Genomic DNA, 16,455 nt, shown 5'->3' on the forward strand with positions numbered 1-16,455 from the left:
GATCATTCATGGATGTAATAGTAACGATTAGGTGACATTTGCTAAGGTCAGCATGCGTATGTTTGTGTGTTCCTTTCTGGAAATCCACCAGCAATAAGGAGCTAAATGGTTGTCAGAGCAACAAAGAGCCCATCTCCAAACGCCTTCTTGCAGTCTCTCCTTCCCTCCCCGTCATCTCGCTCTGCTCCTCCGCGGTGTGTTTGTCTGTCTGTGTCCTCGCAGGCCTCCCGAGCACGCAGCGCGCCGAGTTAACGGGGGAGAGAAAAGACGAGGAAAGATGTGGGGAGCGTGCGACGGAGAGGAACCAGAAATACATTGTGATGCTGACCTACATTCTCACTACCAGACACTTCAGCAGCACAGATGTTGCTCCATCCCCGTCATTCCTTAGCTGCAACATGCGACCACAACATCTGCCTGCACCGACGGCAGCCTCATTTTGAGCTTCTGTGCATACCCAGCGAACGCTGCCCATCAGGAGGTTTTTGTTTGTATTTGCTTGTGTGCTCCGGCGATGGGGAGGTTAGGAGGATTTTCAGCGAATTTCTGCGCTTAAAGCAGCACCTGACTTAGTTGGTGCGTCCACGTTTCTGTTAGGCGTGTGGACGCCACTGCACTCCTGTTAATAACCTGCATCCGGTAGGCTCTATTCAGCCCTCCAAATCCTAAATCTGATGATGCAAGCGTCAGGGATGAAGACTTATTTCAGGCTTCACATGTTTAATATTTCTCGAGCCGAGCTGCAGCCTGATCTCATTGCTTTGTCTTCCATGAGTGCAACATAGAAAATCCCTTAGCATACTGTGATAGAAAACGTTTCAGGCTTCATTATTAGGTGTTGGTCAAGATTAAAAAATACATCAACTTCCACAGTTTGTCAACTGACAACCTCTAACTTCAACATATTACGTTGGATTTGATGCAACTTCCTTGGAAGTGTAAGGAAATTGACACGTGGCTTTAAAGAAAAAATGCTTAGTAATACCAAACATGGAGTGTGGCGTGCATTTGTATTCAGCAACCCTGAGTCAATATTTTGTAGAGCCTTCTATAATTACAGCCGCAAGTCTTTTGGGGTTTGTCTCCACCAGCTTTGCTTATGTCCAGACTGATGTCTTTGCCCATTCAGCCTCGCAGAACAGCTAAAGTTCAATAAGAAGGAGAGAAATTGTATTTAGAGAATCCGTGAACATCAATTTTCAAATCTTTGCCACAGATTCTCAATTGGCTTGGATTTGTCTGGGTCATTGTAACACATGAACATGCTTTGATAGAAACCACTGGATTGAAGCTCCAGCTGGTGCTGAAGGATTGGAGTAATTTGGGGTGCTGCATGTTTTTTGTGAATTTTTTTTTTAAATTAAGATTTGACTAAAAGTCGCTTCTGTGGATCAACAACTAAAATGATTTCTGTCTTAATCTTGTCTAACTTATGCTGTTCATATATTTGTTGCCCTGTGCACAGGAGACAGAGTTTAGGGTTCCAGCAGCATTTACTTCAGTTTCCAGTCACACCAATAATTGGTAGCATGTTTTAAAAAAAACAACAACAAAAAAAACCCACCACCACTGATAATTCTCCGTATAAAACAATCCCCAAGCCTGTCTCTATGAATGTTTGTTTCAGAGCCGCAAACGAAGTCGATGTTGTTCTTGTTCTCTCTTAATGATGAATAATGCGCCGGACTAATCTTCCAGGCGGAGAGGAATTTTTCTGAATGAGTGCAACGCCACTTCACTATTTACATTTAAATTAAAAAGCACCTGCGTGCGGAGGTGAAGGATTTGCTTTGTCTGTAATCTGAGAACAATGGCGAGCAGACATCCACTCATGACACAGGCGGAGGGGCGACAGAGGAAGTGATGGTGTTTCTGAGTAATTGCTTTGCATCTCGGAAAGGTGAGTGATGGACATTTTCAGCTGAGTTTTTTTTTTTTGTTGTTTTAACATTAAATATCTGACATTATGCTCTAATGTCAGATATTTAAACGTTTATTTATAAGTAAGTTCATAAAAAAATGAATTCATGTCATGTTCACGAGTTTTATGTTTTGAAAGTTGCATTGGAAGTTCAACAGATGAATATGGAAAACATATTTCCTCCACAAGGCTTTTAAAGTCATTTCATGTTTTGTCGTCTCAATGTGCTTCTTACTTTCATGCGAGTTGCTCATTTTTCATTTCTATGGAGAGGGCTCACTCAGCTGCCTTCATTTTACAAATCAAGAGGGATTTTTCTTTGATTTAGTGATGAAAATAGTAATAAATTGTATTTGAACTTCCTTAGCATTCAAGAGAACATTTAACTTGGTTTATATTTATAAAATGGATCTTTTCCTGTGGTCGTAGAGAAATGTTATTTTATTTTGTTGCAGTGTGGTCAAAAATACTTTTTTTGGAACTGAAAGGAACAAGAAGAGCTCCACTACTGAGTGATCACTTCTCCAGAACTAAATCTGACTGAAAATCAAAGGAGTCCAATTGCACAGGATGAATGCAAATAGAGGAGGAAAAAGCTCCAAAGTCACTTTTTAACATCTAACTGTTTTATGTCACAAAAACCTGGCATTGCAACATGAGTGTGTAAACTCTTTGTATCCCCAGTGTAGCTTAAGAAGCCACAAGGAAACGGATCAGAATCAAACAGTTTGTCCTGAAATAATACATCTTATTTTTCACTGAAATTAAACAAGACTCCTGACTCATCTAAAAAAATAAAGTTAAAATCTGACGCATTTTCAACGGCAGAATACATCAGCTCAGGTTCTTTACAACATATATATTTGTCAGCTGAAAACCAAGCTCATAGATTGTGATAAATTAAATCAATGGCAGGACCAGCTATGGCTGCCGAGATATGTGTGAGCATAAAAGGCCTCCAGGAGCATCGAGTGAGTCCCGTTATTGTTTTAGTCCCTGTTCTGCTCAAACTATCAATGTAATTAGGCGTTAAGAATGCTTTTGCACTTTCGAGGGCGCCGCTGGGGGAATCGGCAGCCAAGGTCAGCGGGGATTAAACGTGTTGGTCAGAAAAAGAGTGCAAATGCTATATTGATTAAGCACTGATGCTGTATTGACTAAATGTGTCAATAAAGAGTTGGGAGGGTTGAGGGAGGCCCTCCCTGCTCTGAGGAACGAGTGTGGCTGACTGATATACGGTAAAGATTGTTAAAGCACTCGGTAAGACAGCAAAGTCAATTATCTGTTTGTGTTGGGATGTTCTGGATAAAAAGCTTCCCTACACCACGCTAACACCCCAACACTATGAGCTGAACGCATCCTGCTTGTGATTATGTCAACCAATAATCGGTTCCCTTTTGCATCTTTGCTGCTCTCAGCTTGCTTGTTCTCGTTACTGCGTTTTTTGGACGTATTAATCACTCACAGTCCAGTCAGGTCTCCAACTTTAGCTCACTTATTATTTCATGCCTTCATGCCTCTCACTGACACCAGATGTGGAACATCAAATCTAATCAAAGCAATTACGATTAATCAGAGCCGAGAGCCGCCTTGCAAGCAGAACTAAATCAAAGCAGGAAAAAGTCAGATGTTAGAAAACACGGCTGGTCACCACAGCCAGAGACAGATGGCTGCTTTGCTTGATTTTAGGGGTTTGCGCAAATCTATAAAAAAACAAAAACAAAAAGAAAAAAACAGTTCTCCACCTAGTTAAGATAAGAATTCACCAGACAATTGTGAAATAGTTGCTGTCCAAAAAGGGGGGCAAACTACAGGGCAGAGAGCTACGGTAGGAAAAGTTTAGAATGGCCTTGGAAAAATCCAGACAAGAATTCGTTTGAGAATGTGTGGCAAAATTTGCAAAGCGATGTTCACCGACACTCTTTATTCAGACAGAGCTACTGTCCAAAGAACAATGAATCAAAACTTTAGCCTGTTGGTGAATAAAACTGGTGGAGAGAAACTCCGTACTTCTAACAAATATAAGTCCAGTAAAAAATTATTCAACACAGCACTGACTCATAAAGGTGAATACAAACTTATTAAGCATTTTGAAAACCGAACATCTTTTTATTCTGCTTTATTATTGTATGCTTCTCAATGATCTGTCCCGCAGCACTGTACTTGAAGAAATGTTAATGTTGGCTTCTGACATAAAGCTCAGCCACACATGAATCCCAAAACAACTAAATTAAAGATTAAAGCTTGAATCTTTCATCTCGGTCAACTGCTAGAAAAACTCTTTGCCGGTGAATGACAGAGAAAACAAGCCCCGTAGCTTTCAGGCGTAATAGAAAATTACTTGATGGCTCTATTTTGTTAAAGCGGCTATATTAAGATTGTTTTACTGATCTCATCTGCAGACTGCAGCTCCTCGCTGTGCGGTCCAAGCAGCCATATGCTGTGTCAGCAGAGGCACGAAGATGTTCAGATTCGCGTTGTAGCAACATGAATGAGTGTTGTAAAAAAAAAAAAACTAAAATCTGCTTATGTTCCAGCATCAAGCTGCAGCCATTTAATGCAGCCCCGTTGTGGCGCATTTGACCTCTAAGCGGCACTGGTCCAAAGATAAATGGGAGGCGTCTTTACTGCCGCCACTGCTTTCTGCGTGCGTGTTTAGCAAAGGATGCACGCCTCAAGACGAGGCAGGTAACTGCATTACTGATGCAGCTGCGGCGCTATCAGCGGTTTGAGTCGTGATTAACATCGGCCCGCGTCTTTTAACATCTGAAAAGAGGTCCATCAGACATACACACACACACACACACACACACACACACACGCAGACAAACGGAGACCTCCGCAGCACCTCTGGCTCTTTGTCTGGAATCTTAAAAAGAGAATCTGTTTCCTCTCCTGAAAATCACTTGGTGCTCTCACTCGCGCCCATGCTCCCTTTTTGCCCTCGCAAACACAACAGCGGTCTAAGAGCAAGCGGAGAGGAGACACCTGTGGCCTGTCTGATTGAGAGCTGTTTTACTTTTTAAAAAATACGCATGAATCTCCGATGTGACCTCCCGAGATCACATCGGAGAATGAAACAAGTATTTTTGTGTGTGAGCCGGTCGGTTTTTATGGCGCCTGAGAGAGAATTTGTTCCAATGCTGAATTTCACGTGAACTGATACTTCACGAAGATGTGGAGATGAAGTGTTTGTTTTTTCTTGTCTTGTTTAGGGCCTCATTCTCATTTGTACCTCAATCTGGACTTTGACTGGGCCATTACAACACATGGATAGGTTTTGAATTAAATGTTTCTCGTGTGGCTCCAGTTGGATGTTTGCATAGACATTATAAAGTCCTATTTCAGTCTCATCTATTTCAGAGCATCTTCTTCCACGTTTGCTGTCATTCTGCATGGCAAGCCGTAAACAGGATTTCAGTAAATCATAGCACTCTTCCTTAAAGACCAGGTTTGTCCACAGCACAACTAATAATTGTCATGTCAACATATATCTGCCCATCAGAGCTGAGCTAGTATCAGTGTTAGAGATTCTGAGATTTGCAGGTTTTTTTTTTTAACTTGACAATTATGCCGTATAACTTCAACCCCCAATGAAATACATTTAAGTTCTTCATTGCAGCTTCTCAAAATGTGGAAAAGTTCCATTAGCATTCAAGATATTGAGTGCTACAGAGCTTACAGCTGAGTTAATGTTGCTTAAAAATGTCAAGAATCTATTTGATCACCTTTAACTCGTGAAACGTCGGTAATTCAGCACCTTAAGTATCAAGTTGTTTCTCCTAAAACAATTTGATACTTAAAAACTGCAACAAAAAGAGCAGAAAGAACAACTTGGAGGACTAAAACATGACAAGTGAAAGTTTCTCATAATTACAGTCAGTTTAAAAGGCTTTGCAAGGTCAAAATAAATCAGCAGAAAATGTACTCTGATGTTATTTCTCGAGAACTGGCCCGTCTGTTTTCAACGAGTTATAAAGCACCAGTCCAAAAAACACACTGTCACACAATAAGTTAAAAAAATAAAAATAAAAACCTATTTTGCACTAGAAACGTCCACTGACAATCTGTTTGAGCAAAAGGATGACTTTTTCTTAAAAAAAAAAGGTTGTTTAAATGGATCAGCTTGTGAATACTATCTACAGTGCATAGAAACTGTATTTTTCAAATAACTATTTCATTTATTAAGGGAAGACCGAGCCAGCAAAATGCGAAACATAGATCTTAAAAACATGAATTAGGACTGCATAATCTAAAACTAATGCCATAACAAATGTACCTTTTAATTATTTAGCTCCAGAGAACTTAGGTGCAGAGGACAATTATATTTTCACACAGGGAAAGGTTTGTTAGAACATTTATGTTCTCTTCATAAAACGAATCATGATTTGTTCTTTATCTCTGGTTATCTTTTGGCTAATATTAGAAAGTGTTTCTGATTAGAAACATGTTATTGGAGTGAGAAAATTAAAAAAAAAGGAAAAACGAAAGAAAGTTAAAGCAGAGCACATTAATCTATACTCATACTTTTAAACAGGTTTGGCTCGTGCACCGCTAACAAACTTTGATTCAAATAAACAAGAACCTCTCTCCAGAGAGGATCCACACCTCAAGTCAGACACTGCTTGGTGATTTCCCACAGTGGGGTTGAATTTTTGAACATTGCTTAAAAGTCTTTAATTTATGGAGGTGGGTGGGGATTTGAAACAGAGCGATACCGCATGTGAAAAAGCACATGATTCTCATAGTCTTTAAATGGAAACATATCTTTTTTATTTTCTCGAGCTGGTCTCCTGGAAGCAACAAGCTGCTGGGGCTCTGGGATGCCCCCAAATCAAACATTTTATGTGTAAATATGCAACCAAATCATGGATAAAGAGGAAAAAGCAAGAGAAAATTCACGTCTAAATGATCACGTGCGTATTCATGGCAGAAGACAGCTACAGTTACACATGCGTCTTAAATATGCGGGATTTATACTTGCTGCCACAATCAGATTCAGCACCACAGCAATACTTGTAATTTTAGCCTAAGGATCATTGTAAATTCATAAAGCAGTCATCCAAACAGACAGCAAGTGAGAGAAACAGGTTGTGGGCTGAACTGTGCTTTTTGTTCGGGTCAGCAAATAACTATAACCGTAACTATGTCAACCGCAGGACCTCTCTATAATCGCCAACAACCACTGAGTGAATACATGTGAAGGTCAAAGTCTGTGTGTTTCTCCTCGGCTCTGTCTCTTGAGATGAAAACGTGTTGAAATGTGTTTGTTGTTTTTTTGTTGTTGTTTTTTTTTATACAAGTTTCATTATTTGTTTAAACCCATGAAGACATGTTGATGTTACAAGACAAGCCACATTAGTTTTTTTTTATTTTTTGCTTTTTGCATCTGCAGGCTGCCGAGCAGCATCAGTGGTCTCAGCAAAATAAACAAGGGCCCGGTGACTGAAGCAAAAAATAGTAGCCAGGTTTCCCAAAAAACCTGTCTGGACTAGATATAACTAAAGTAAAAGGTCATGCTCGCATTCACAGCTCAAGTTTTGGTGGATTAAAAGTGGTAAAACTTGTCAGAGAAGCAGCAAATCACTTGGAACAGATTTAACGTTGTGACATTTTGGAGATTGTTTAGATTGTATCTGGCAACTACAAACAAAACTTTTCTCACTTTTATGATGAACAATGTGCGTCCTGCACACCTTTTCCACTGGTCTGAATGCACATCACTTTGTCATCCTAATGGACTTTTGCTCTTTTACATGTCATGCAGCATCTCCAAAACATGTCAAACTTTACACTACTTTGTATAATCCACAGGGTGCTACATCTCTCTAATTTCAGTCTTTGGATATGAACGGAGTGTCTAACATTCCCTCGGCATCAAGACTTTTGAGGTGTGATTAACAGATTTGAACATGAAGTTTCTGAAATGTTTGCCTATTCCTCTTTGTAAAATAACTCAAGCTCAGTCCAGTTGAATAGGGATTGCTGTTGGTCCCTATTCAATCAGACAACCATTTTTTTAAGTCTGTCCACAATAGGATTAGATATAGGGGTGCACCGATTTATTGGTACCGGTTTCCTTAATTGCCGGAGAGCGGCAGAACAGTACAAATGAAACCAAGCGAATCAACCAAAATGACCTAGCGAAACAAAAGACCAAAAAACAGCTACACTCATCGCAGGCCCCCCGCTGAGAGACGATGAACGAACAGACAAAAACACCAACCTACCAATGCACATTTAAAACGAAAAAAAGTGACCCCACCGGAAACAGCGCAAAAAATAGCAAGAAAGATAGAGAAACAGCAAAAACCAAAGAAATAGGGGTAAGCGAAAACCGGAAGACACAACCTAAGCGGCCGAAAAGACAAGCAAACCGCGATCACCCAAAAAAAAAAAAGCACAGCACCCAAAACTAAGGACGTACCCAAACTAGACAAGATTAAAGCAGAAAAACGCCTCAACATAAAAAAAACGGACAATAACCGCAGTTAGTTCTGGTCGTTTTGTGAACTTGTAAATGGAGCAGTCACACTACTTAGCAGTTTTTTTCACTTATTTGACAACTTGGACTTTTTTTTCAAATCAAATCAGGTCAAAATGAATTTCTTTTCTATATTTAAAACAACAATAGTGGACTAAAGTGCAACAAATATATAAAATCACCAGTAGCTCTCAGAGTTACAATACAATAAAAACAAAACCAGGTAAAATAATATACAACATAATGAAAATAGGTATTGAAATTAATACAATGTGATGCATCTCTCTGAAACTATTGTAAATCTTCCTTGTTAATTGTGTCTGTAACAGGGCTGATCTTCCTGTGGTTTATCATCAATAAGCTTGTTATTAGTTGCTAGTACTTGTTTTGGGTATCATTGCAGATAGTGTAAGGCCATAGTTTTTCTGGGTCTACTCTACAAAGGTCTGGCTATTTCTTCTTTCCTAAATGTGATTTTTTTTTTTTCTCATCTCGATTCCCCAAATTATGTTTACTTCTGAACATTTATCTTGTTTGCTTCATGGTTTTAGATTTGTAAGCCTTCTATCTCTTTTTACATTTCCTTTGGATCCCCTTGTAGCTACATGTGTCTGTTTTTAGTGCCTTTGGATTACTCCTGTTTTTCTCTGTGTTTCTGTTTTGCATCTTTGTCTTGTTGTTTTGAAGGCTCTAAAGAACCTGGAGCTCCTCGGCCCGTCAGGATTGTCGGTAATCCTCGCATCCTTTGTGCTGTGTGATGGAGAAAAGGGTATTATTTTGCATTTTATGTGGGATTAAAAGATCTTAAGACGTCTTAGGTTTAACCCGGTGAACTCTGCAGGAACCGGGCTCATCCACAAATGCCCTCGGCTGCTGTCCAACTGTAAATCAAAGAAGCGACTTAGCTATTAACACGCTGCTGCTTACTGCAGTTTATTTATTTGCTAGAGGCCCCTTCGTTCAGCTTTGCAATCGAACATGCGCACCTTTCTTAATTTCATCACTTTTCCACTGACTTCCCCCCACCCCTTCTGCGCTGGAGTTGTTATCTGGCTCCATAGATATGAAAGCACATCAGAGTTGCTAGGCAATGTAAGAAGGGCAAAAACAGCTGAGATGTTGACGTCTGACTTGCTATCATCCTGCTGTGAGCCGGTCAGGGCTTTGGTAATGAGAGCCTGGGGACCCGGCCCGACCTGCTGCGTGCGTGTGAGAGAGGAGGGAGAGGGTGTTCATAATGTGGGTTGGTTACTTTATTCTGGGCATTTCAGGATATTTGATTGCAGTGGAGCCAGCTGCAGCGCGGCCACATTTGCAGGGATAAAAAAAAGTCAAGTGTTTAACCAGAGTCATGTGGATCTAACTAACATGATTACATGCAAATTTCTTGGAAAATTTGCACAACCAATGGAAGCCGGACTCTGCATCATATGACTGAAACTTGTACATCTCTGACCATTATTTTGGTTCATATTGAGCTCATTTAGTTTTTAATAGACAGTATTGGTTGTTTAGTTGGCCCAAATTAAACTGTTTTTTACCACATATATCTATTTAATGATCAGCTATGTTCCAGATACCGATAGAGTTGCTCTAATCAGATTCCTACTGGTTTCTGGTTTTCTTTGACTTCTTGTTGACAGATGCTAATTTGAATGAGATTTTATTTCATTTTTTTCTCATTTATTCTTATTACATAAAAAAAAACTCTAGACAATGTTTTGATTCAAGATTTATTCCCTTTTAAACTTTTTCACAATTGATGGCAATGAAAGTCTAAACTTCAATGTATTTTAATGGCCTTGTATAAGATGGATCAATAAATAGTGGGAAATAATTGTAAAGTGTAAGAAAAATCACATGTGCTCTTCAAAAAGGTCTAAAAATAAAAATCTAAATAATGTGGTTTGCAGGTTTATTCTACTTTGTGAATCTGCCTTTTGTTTCACATACAACTGCAGTCATTTTGGAGTATTTCTATATCAACTATGCACATTTTTACTCATTTTTCTTTACAAAATATCTCAGGCTCAGTCAGATTAGATGAAGAGTGTCTGTAAACATCAGTTTTTGCGACAGATTCTCAACTGGATTTATGCCCAGACTTTGACTGGACCCTTCAAGCACATGAATGTGCTCTGATCTGAATCTTACAGCCAAAGCTGGATGCTGGTTGTTTTGGCTGTAAAGTAAATCTCTGCTTCAGTTTGAAGTGTTATGCAGCCTCAAATAGGTTTCTCCTTCAGAACTGAACTGCATTTAGCTCTGTCCATTTTCCCATCAGTTCTGACCAACTTGTCTCTCTGGAAAAAAGCAACCATACAACTTGATTGCAGTTCCACTACAAATGTGTGAAAACCTTGTCAATTTTCCACTTATGTTGGAAAATAAATATCATATTGGCATTGCTTCCATTGAATAAGAAGCGAAGTTAAAATCACACGTGAATAGGTTTGTTACTTCACTAAAAAAACATCCCGCGCCACTTTATCCTGCCACTTCCTGTCATCTTCTCTGTTTTTTTCCGTCAGAAGTTGCATCAGTTTGTTGATCACATGGCTCCTGTGAGGCAAAAAAAAGTGTTTCTGTTGCAGTTTTGTAAAATACGGTCATTTTGATGCCATCAAAGATCCAAAAATTTGAATAGAAATATTTGTTTTTGTTTTTTCTACCATCATGTGTATCCAACAGGGATGAGCTTGTAGGGTAATGTACAGGCATACAGAGTTTAGGTGAAAAAATAAAAATCTCATCTCATCTTAACAGACTATCTTCATCCACATGTTTACTGCATGTAGCTTCTTATGGCTTTCTTTCAACAATGAATTTATTTTTGCCTCTTCTCTGGAGCTTCTTCAGGGTTACTATGGACCTCTGCTCTCTGATCAATGTGTTGCATCATCGATGGATCGAACAGAGCTCTGTGAGACATTCAAAGCCAGGAATATTGTTTTATAACCTTACTCTGCTACAAACTTCTCTATATACGTCTCACTAAGTTGGCCGCCTTGCTCCTTGGTTTTCATGAAGCTGTTTGTTCATTAATGCTGTCAGACAAAACCCAGAGGCCTTCACAGAACAGTTGGACTCATAATGAGACAAAAATAGGTTTATTCTATTTAATAATTATGTGACTTTTAAAGAAATTTGCTTGCATTGGATTTTTATTTACGGGTATCAGATTACAGGCAATTTTTAGTTTTAAAATCTTTGTTAGCATAAAAAAAAACATATTATTTTTCCATCCACTTCACTTACGCACTACTTTCTGTTGATTAATCACATAAGATAGCAACAAAAATACACTGAAGGTTGTGGTTGCAGTAGAACAATTTGGAAAACCTGTTCAAGGGGTATAAATACCTCTGCAAGGAACTTTATATTTTAGGCTTAGCTGCGGTCCATCTCCCAGTAAGGTCAGCTAAGGGTTGCCCTGTGCATGTCCAGACCTATGTTCGTGTCTGCACAGGTGTGTTCACTCAAAAGCAGAGACATATTGGAGAGATAAGTGAGCTGAAGATTAGCGAGCGGGAACAACGCTCTCAACCCTCGGTTCTCCAGCCTCGCCCTGCTCCATCCCTCTCCGCCCTCCTTCCACTCTAATCGCACAGCTAATTGACTCAGCCAGATTTGGCAACAGGCTTATTAGTGTCATTTCACACAACAAGGAATGACCTATGCATATGGTGCAACGGTGACGGTCAAGATGGAGTGCACTCTTTACGGTTAGAATCCAATATGACCTATAAACAGCCCATTCGTGTGAGCGCTACACTGGTCTCATTTTCAGCCAAAATCTGCAGAAGGAAAAAAAAAAAGATACTTCATCCCACTGTGTGTGTGTCCAGTACATGCAAGAAGAAGCAGATGTTTCAGTGCCTCAACTTTCCTTTAATGCAGTGAATATTAATGGCACCGCGTTAGTGTTATTTCGCAGCAGGTAAAGTTTGGGTGCTTAGAAGCATCTGGCGCCTCCAACGAGGGGAGCTGGAGGTCAAGGGGGGTCAAGAGAGTCCATGGTGTGATCAAGTAATTTGCATTTTAAATGCAGATTTGTTTATGTCTGAGTTATTTTTTAGTTTGTGATAATATAATAAAATTGCGTTCCTTTTTGATGAGCAACTCCAATATTCTTAAATGACCCGTATCTAACCATCCATTTTAACACATTATGCAGTACATAACTTCTGCTTGAAATAGGTTGTAGCAGGAATGGCCACATGACCGATAGTTCATATACATGTTTTTTTATATAGATTTTTTATAATTTTTTTTTTTTTTTACAAGTATAGGCCAAATATAAACAAGTCTTTATTTATTTATTTTTAATCTATTACTGCCTATGTCGCTTTTTCCCCCTCCTTTTTATTTAAAAAATACTGATTCCTATCCCCTAAACCTGAAGGCTGCAATTCTTACTTTCCCCCAGTTTTTAATTATTTTGCTATTTATAAATACAACATTGTGGCAACTCTAACAATTCTATTACAGCGATCATTGTTTGCGTGCCATCCAAAGATTATGTGCGACCCCCCATCGAGGCACCCCTTTAAAAAACTTTTTGGAGGCACCCTTGTAATCAATCCAGCTGGGTTTGTGTGTCTGCGTGAATAGAGGTGTGTTTGTGCGGCAGATCTTACCACTGTGCGCGCTGAACCAGCGGGGTGCAATGTGCAGGGGTAAGGTGTCAGCCAGCGACCCCCGGGACCCCAAATAGAGCACCCCGTCCGTGTGATGCCCGCCGCCCCCAGAGTCCTGGTAGCCAGTTCCGTGGGGGGCCGCCGTAGTGCCCCCAGACCCTCCTCCTGCTCGGTCCGAGTCCGTCCCTCTTGGGGTGTAGAAGCCGAAGGGCACGGCGGGACTGTGTTCGATGCCCATCCCGGCCACGGAGCTCACCGAGCGGCTCCGCAGGCCCATGGTGCCGCTCGGCCGGTAGTGACCAAAGTGGGCCGAGGGTGGCACCGCGCTGTCATCCGAAGAGACGCCGGGAAAAGCACCCCGGGGCCGCCCTGCCGTGCTCTGCTTCCCCCCCATCCAAAGCGGGAGAGAAATGGGTGGGGGTTCTGGGTGGCTCGATCCGTAAAGGGGTCGAGAAAGCCCAAACAGGCTGTGCCCCCCCTTCCCTCCCCTCGTTCCTGTCGGTCTCTCGGCCTGCCTGCCTGTCTGTCTGTCCGTGTGTCTCAGCAGACTCGTCAGCTCTGACTCTCTGCAGACGCAACAGCCCGTTTCCCTGCCGAGCGGAACATGAGCCAGCCCTGGCGTCTGGATTCACCTCACCCTCAGACAAATTAATATATTATAATTAAAATAGATAACCTCGACACAACCGGAGGGGGCGGGGGGGGTGTCTGCCGAGCCGAACCAAATCCCTGCAAGGTTAAACAGATGCACGCCGCTCCCCCGCGCTGTCCCAGCTGCTTCAGACGGCTGAATCACCCCGGCCGGTGCGGATCACAGGAGCGCCGCAGTCTTTACTCCGCCGCTCTCCACTCATCTGATCTCAGACATCGTGACAACTGTTGCTGTCTGTCTGACCGCCAGAAAAAAATAAAAGACGGTCTGTCTTGGAAATAAATGACGTCGTCACCGAGCGCTGGTCCGGTCCGGTGAGCTCCAACCAGAGGACACGTCTTCTCCTCCTCCTCCTGCCCCCCTCCCCGGAGATCGGGGTCACAGTGAAGCCGCTCCCCTGCGCTCAGATCGGGCGCTCCTCTCCGCTCCTCGCCGCCGCCGCTGCTGCCGCTGCTGCTGCTGCTGCTGCTCCTGACCAGACAATGGACGCGCTCAGTGCGCAAGCTCGGATCATAAACACAGACAGACGGGAGACGGCGCAGCAACACTTTGTTTTAATTCCTCGACATGGGATTGGCCTGGATTTCTCTACGTGTGGGGGGTCTGATCTGCTGGATCAGACAGGGGGCATTTCAGGATAACTTGCGACAGGTGCGGTGAGGCCGGCAGGCACCTGAAGGTGAACTGGGCTACGTTCTTGTGCACCAGTCTTTGGAAGAAGAAAGTGTGATAAGATGTGCGATTTGCTTTTATTACCTACTTCCCCAATTGAAACAGCTTCCTGCTAAGTCAACAAGTTCTGAGGGCTGATTCTTAAGAGCCACAGTTCTCAAAGGGATGGATGAATGAGGCCCCATGAAAATAAAAAAAAATCTATTTTGTTATTGGTCGTTTATCAATAACAAAATCCCAATAAGAACTTTTATTTGTCTTTTGTGTAATATCTATCCTCTTTTTTGCTTTTTGCCAGACTTAAATGTTCATGTCATGAAGCAAATGGGATGGGAGGACTATCTAATCCCCCCATCTCTTAACAGGTTGTGCCTTTCCTGGCAGCAGGGACTGCCATACGTCTTTTACTTCAGTGTGATGGGGCCCACTCTTCTCTGCAGAATTGTTTTATTATGGCCACACTGGAGGGCTTTCCCACATGAATGGCATAATTGAAGTCATGCCAAAGCATCTCAAATGCAGTCAAAATGTGGTGGCAGAGTCATTCTAAACACCGGCCAATCTCCTTTTGGACTCAAAAGACTTCAGCCCGCAATAGCGATTTAACTTCCAGCAGAGCAACAAAGAACCAACCATATAGTGGAATGATCTGAATCAAAGTGTGTGGAATGACCCAGTTAAAATTCTGTCATTTCCTGAGTCTAATTGAGAAACATTAATAATCATGTTTTGCAAATTCCGAGTTTCTCTTTCCCCAAGCATTTATGTGTGGGGTTTCATTTTAAACTAATAAACTTAACAGGCTGACATCCGTTCTGGTACTTTTACTGTCCACAAGGCTGCAAAACGGACAGTGTCTGTGAACATAAATGTTCAGGCCTCACTAAAGATTCTTGAATTAATTTAGATTGGGACTTAGACTGGGCCAATCCAGACGCTGAAACTACACTGGTATGAACCATTCAAGTGCAACTCTGGTTGTATGTTTGGGTTTGTGTCCTGCTGGAAGCTGCTTCAGTACAGCTGGTCTAGTCAATGCAAATAAAATACACAGATGTTTGTGGCTGCTTGTGTTTTTTTCTTTTTCATTTTTTCTTTTCCTAACCCTACTTAATTTTCCAGCTGGCAGGTTTTGTTTGTCTTCTTGTTTCTATGTTTGGTTGAGTGTCTTACCACGTGCAGGTCTCTTGCAGTTGACTTGGTCTTTCTCCCCAATAAGGTAAGCTATTGTAAAGTCCTTACTGTCATGCAGAAGGTGTTAATCTGTCCTGCCGTAATGACAGCAGGCCTATAAATGGTCTACTCTCTGCTGCTCAGGCATGTAATCACACTCGCAGACTCAAATAAACCAAACACAATCCGCTCAAGAGGGTCCCATGTAAATTTAAGAGCCTGACAGAAAATAAATAATGTAAATTCATCCAGAGAAAGAAAGCAACGTTGTTGTGTAGAAATCATCCCTCTGTTACATTTTTGTAATCTTTTGAACGTATTACCTGCTTTCTCGGGCTTTCAGTAGGTCACTCTTAGGTTTTCTTTCAATCCCTGACCATTTACAGAGGAATGTTTCCTTGTTTGTTTAATCCACCTTTTTCCAACACATAAATTATTCAGATATAAAAAGGCTCCTAACCCTTAAGTATTGAACCAACGTTGTGTCTTCAGGCACTTTGTTACCAGAATTTACCAAGGCGTCAATTTATTTTTACTTCTTGTGCAAAAAACATAAAATATAACATAGTTAGAGAGAAAACAGAATTCTAGCTCCGAAAAAGCTGTTCTTCTGGAGCTGCTTGATTAAACCTTTGCATACTGAAAAGCAGCCTTGCTGCATTTTCGCTGTTACTTAAGCAAATCAGATACTGTTCATCTGCTTGGCGTAGTTGTTTTCCACAGCACTTCTTCCTTTGCCCTCCACTTTCCTCATTTTTAAACCCCATGCTGCACAGAAAGTATGCTGCAAAGCTCTGGCACAAGGATGGGTGGTCCAAGTCCAAAGTAATACTTTGAAAGTCCTTTATTTAGCCTCAGAAAACTTGTGATCAATGCTTATTTAAAACAAAACATAAAAGTCTGGCTACTTGGA

The 16,455-nt window shown here is 41.3% G+C and overlaps 1 protein-coding gene across 2 annotated transcripts in view; it reads right to left on the reverse strand.

The window, feature by feature from the left end:
* The window catches only part of znrf1 (zinc and ring finger 1), a 48,015-nt gene extending 32,611 nt beyond the window's left edge, over positions 1-15,404 (reverse strand). For both annotated transcript variants that reach the window (XR_001662918.1, XM_007558525.2), the window contains exon 1: positions 13,046-15,404. Coding sequence is in view for 1 of the 2 variants with exons in the window: in XM_007558525.2 (XP_007558587.1) it covers positions 13,046-13,439 (394 nt within the window). In the remaining variant the exon portion in view is untranslated. The remainder of the gene's footprint in view (positions 1-13,045) is intronic.
* Between the last annotated feature and the right edge of the window lie 1,051 nt (positions 15,405-16,455).

This window comes from Poecilia formosa, unplaced genomic scaffold (genome assembly GCF_000485575.1).
Source record: "Poecilia formosa unplaced genomic scaffold, Poecilia_formosa-5.1.2 Scaffold97, whole genome shotgun sequence".
In the NCBI taxonomy this organism is placed as follows: Eukaryota; Metazoa; Chordata; class Actinopteri; order Cyprinodontiformes; family Poeciliidae; genus Poecilia; species Poecilia formosa.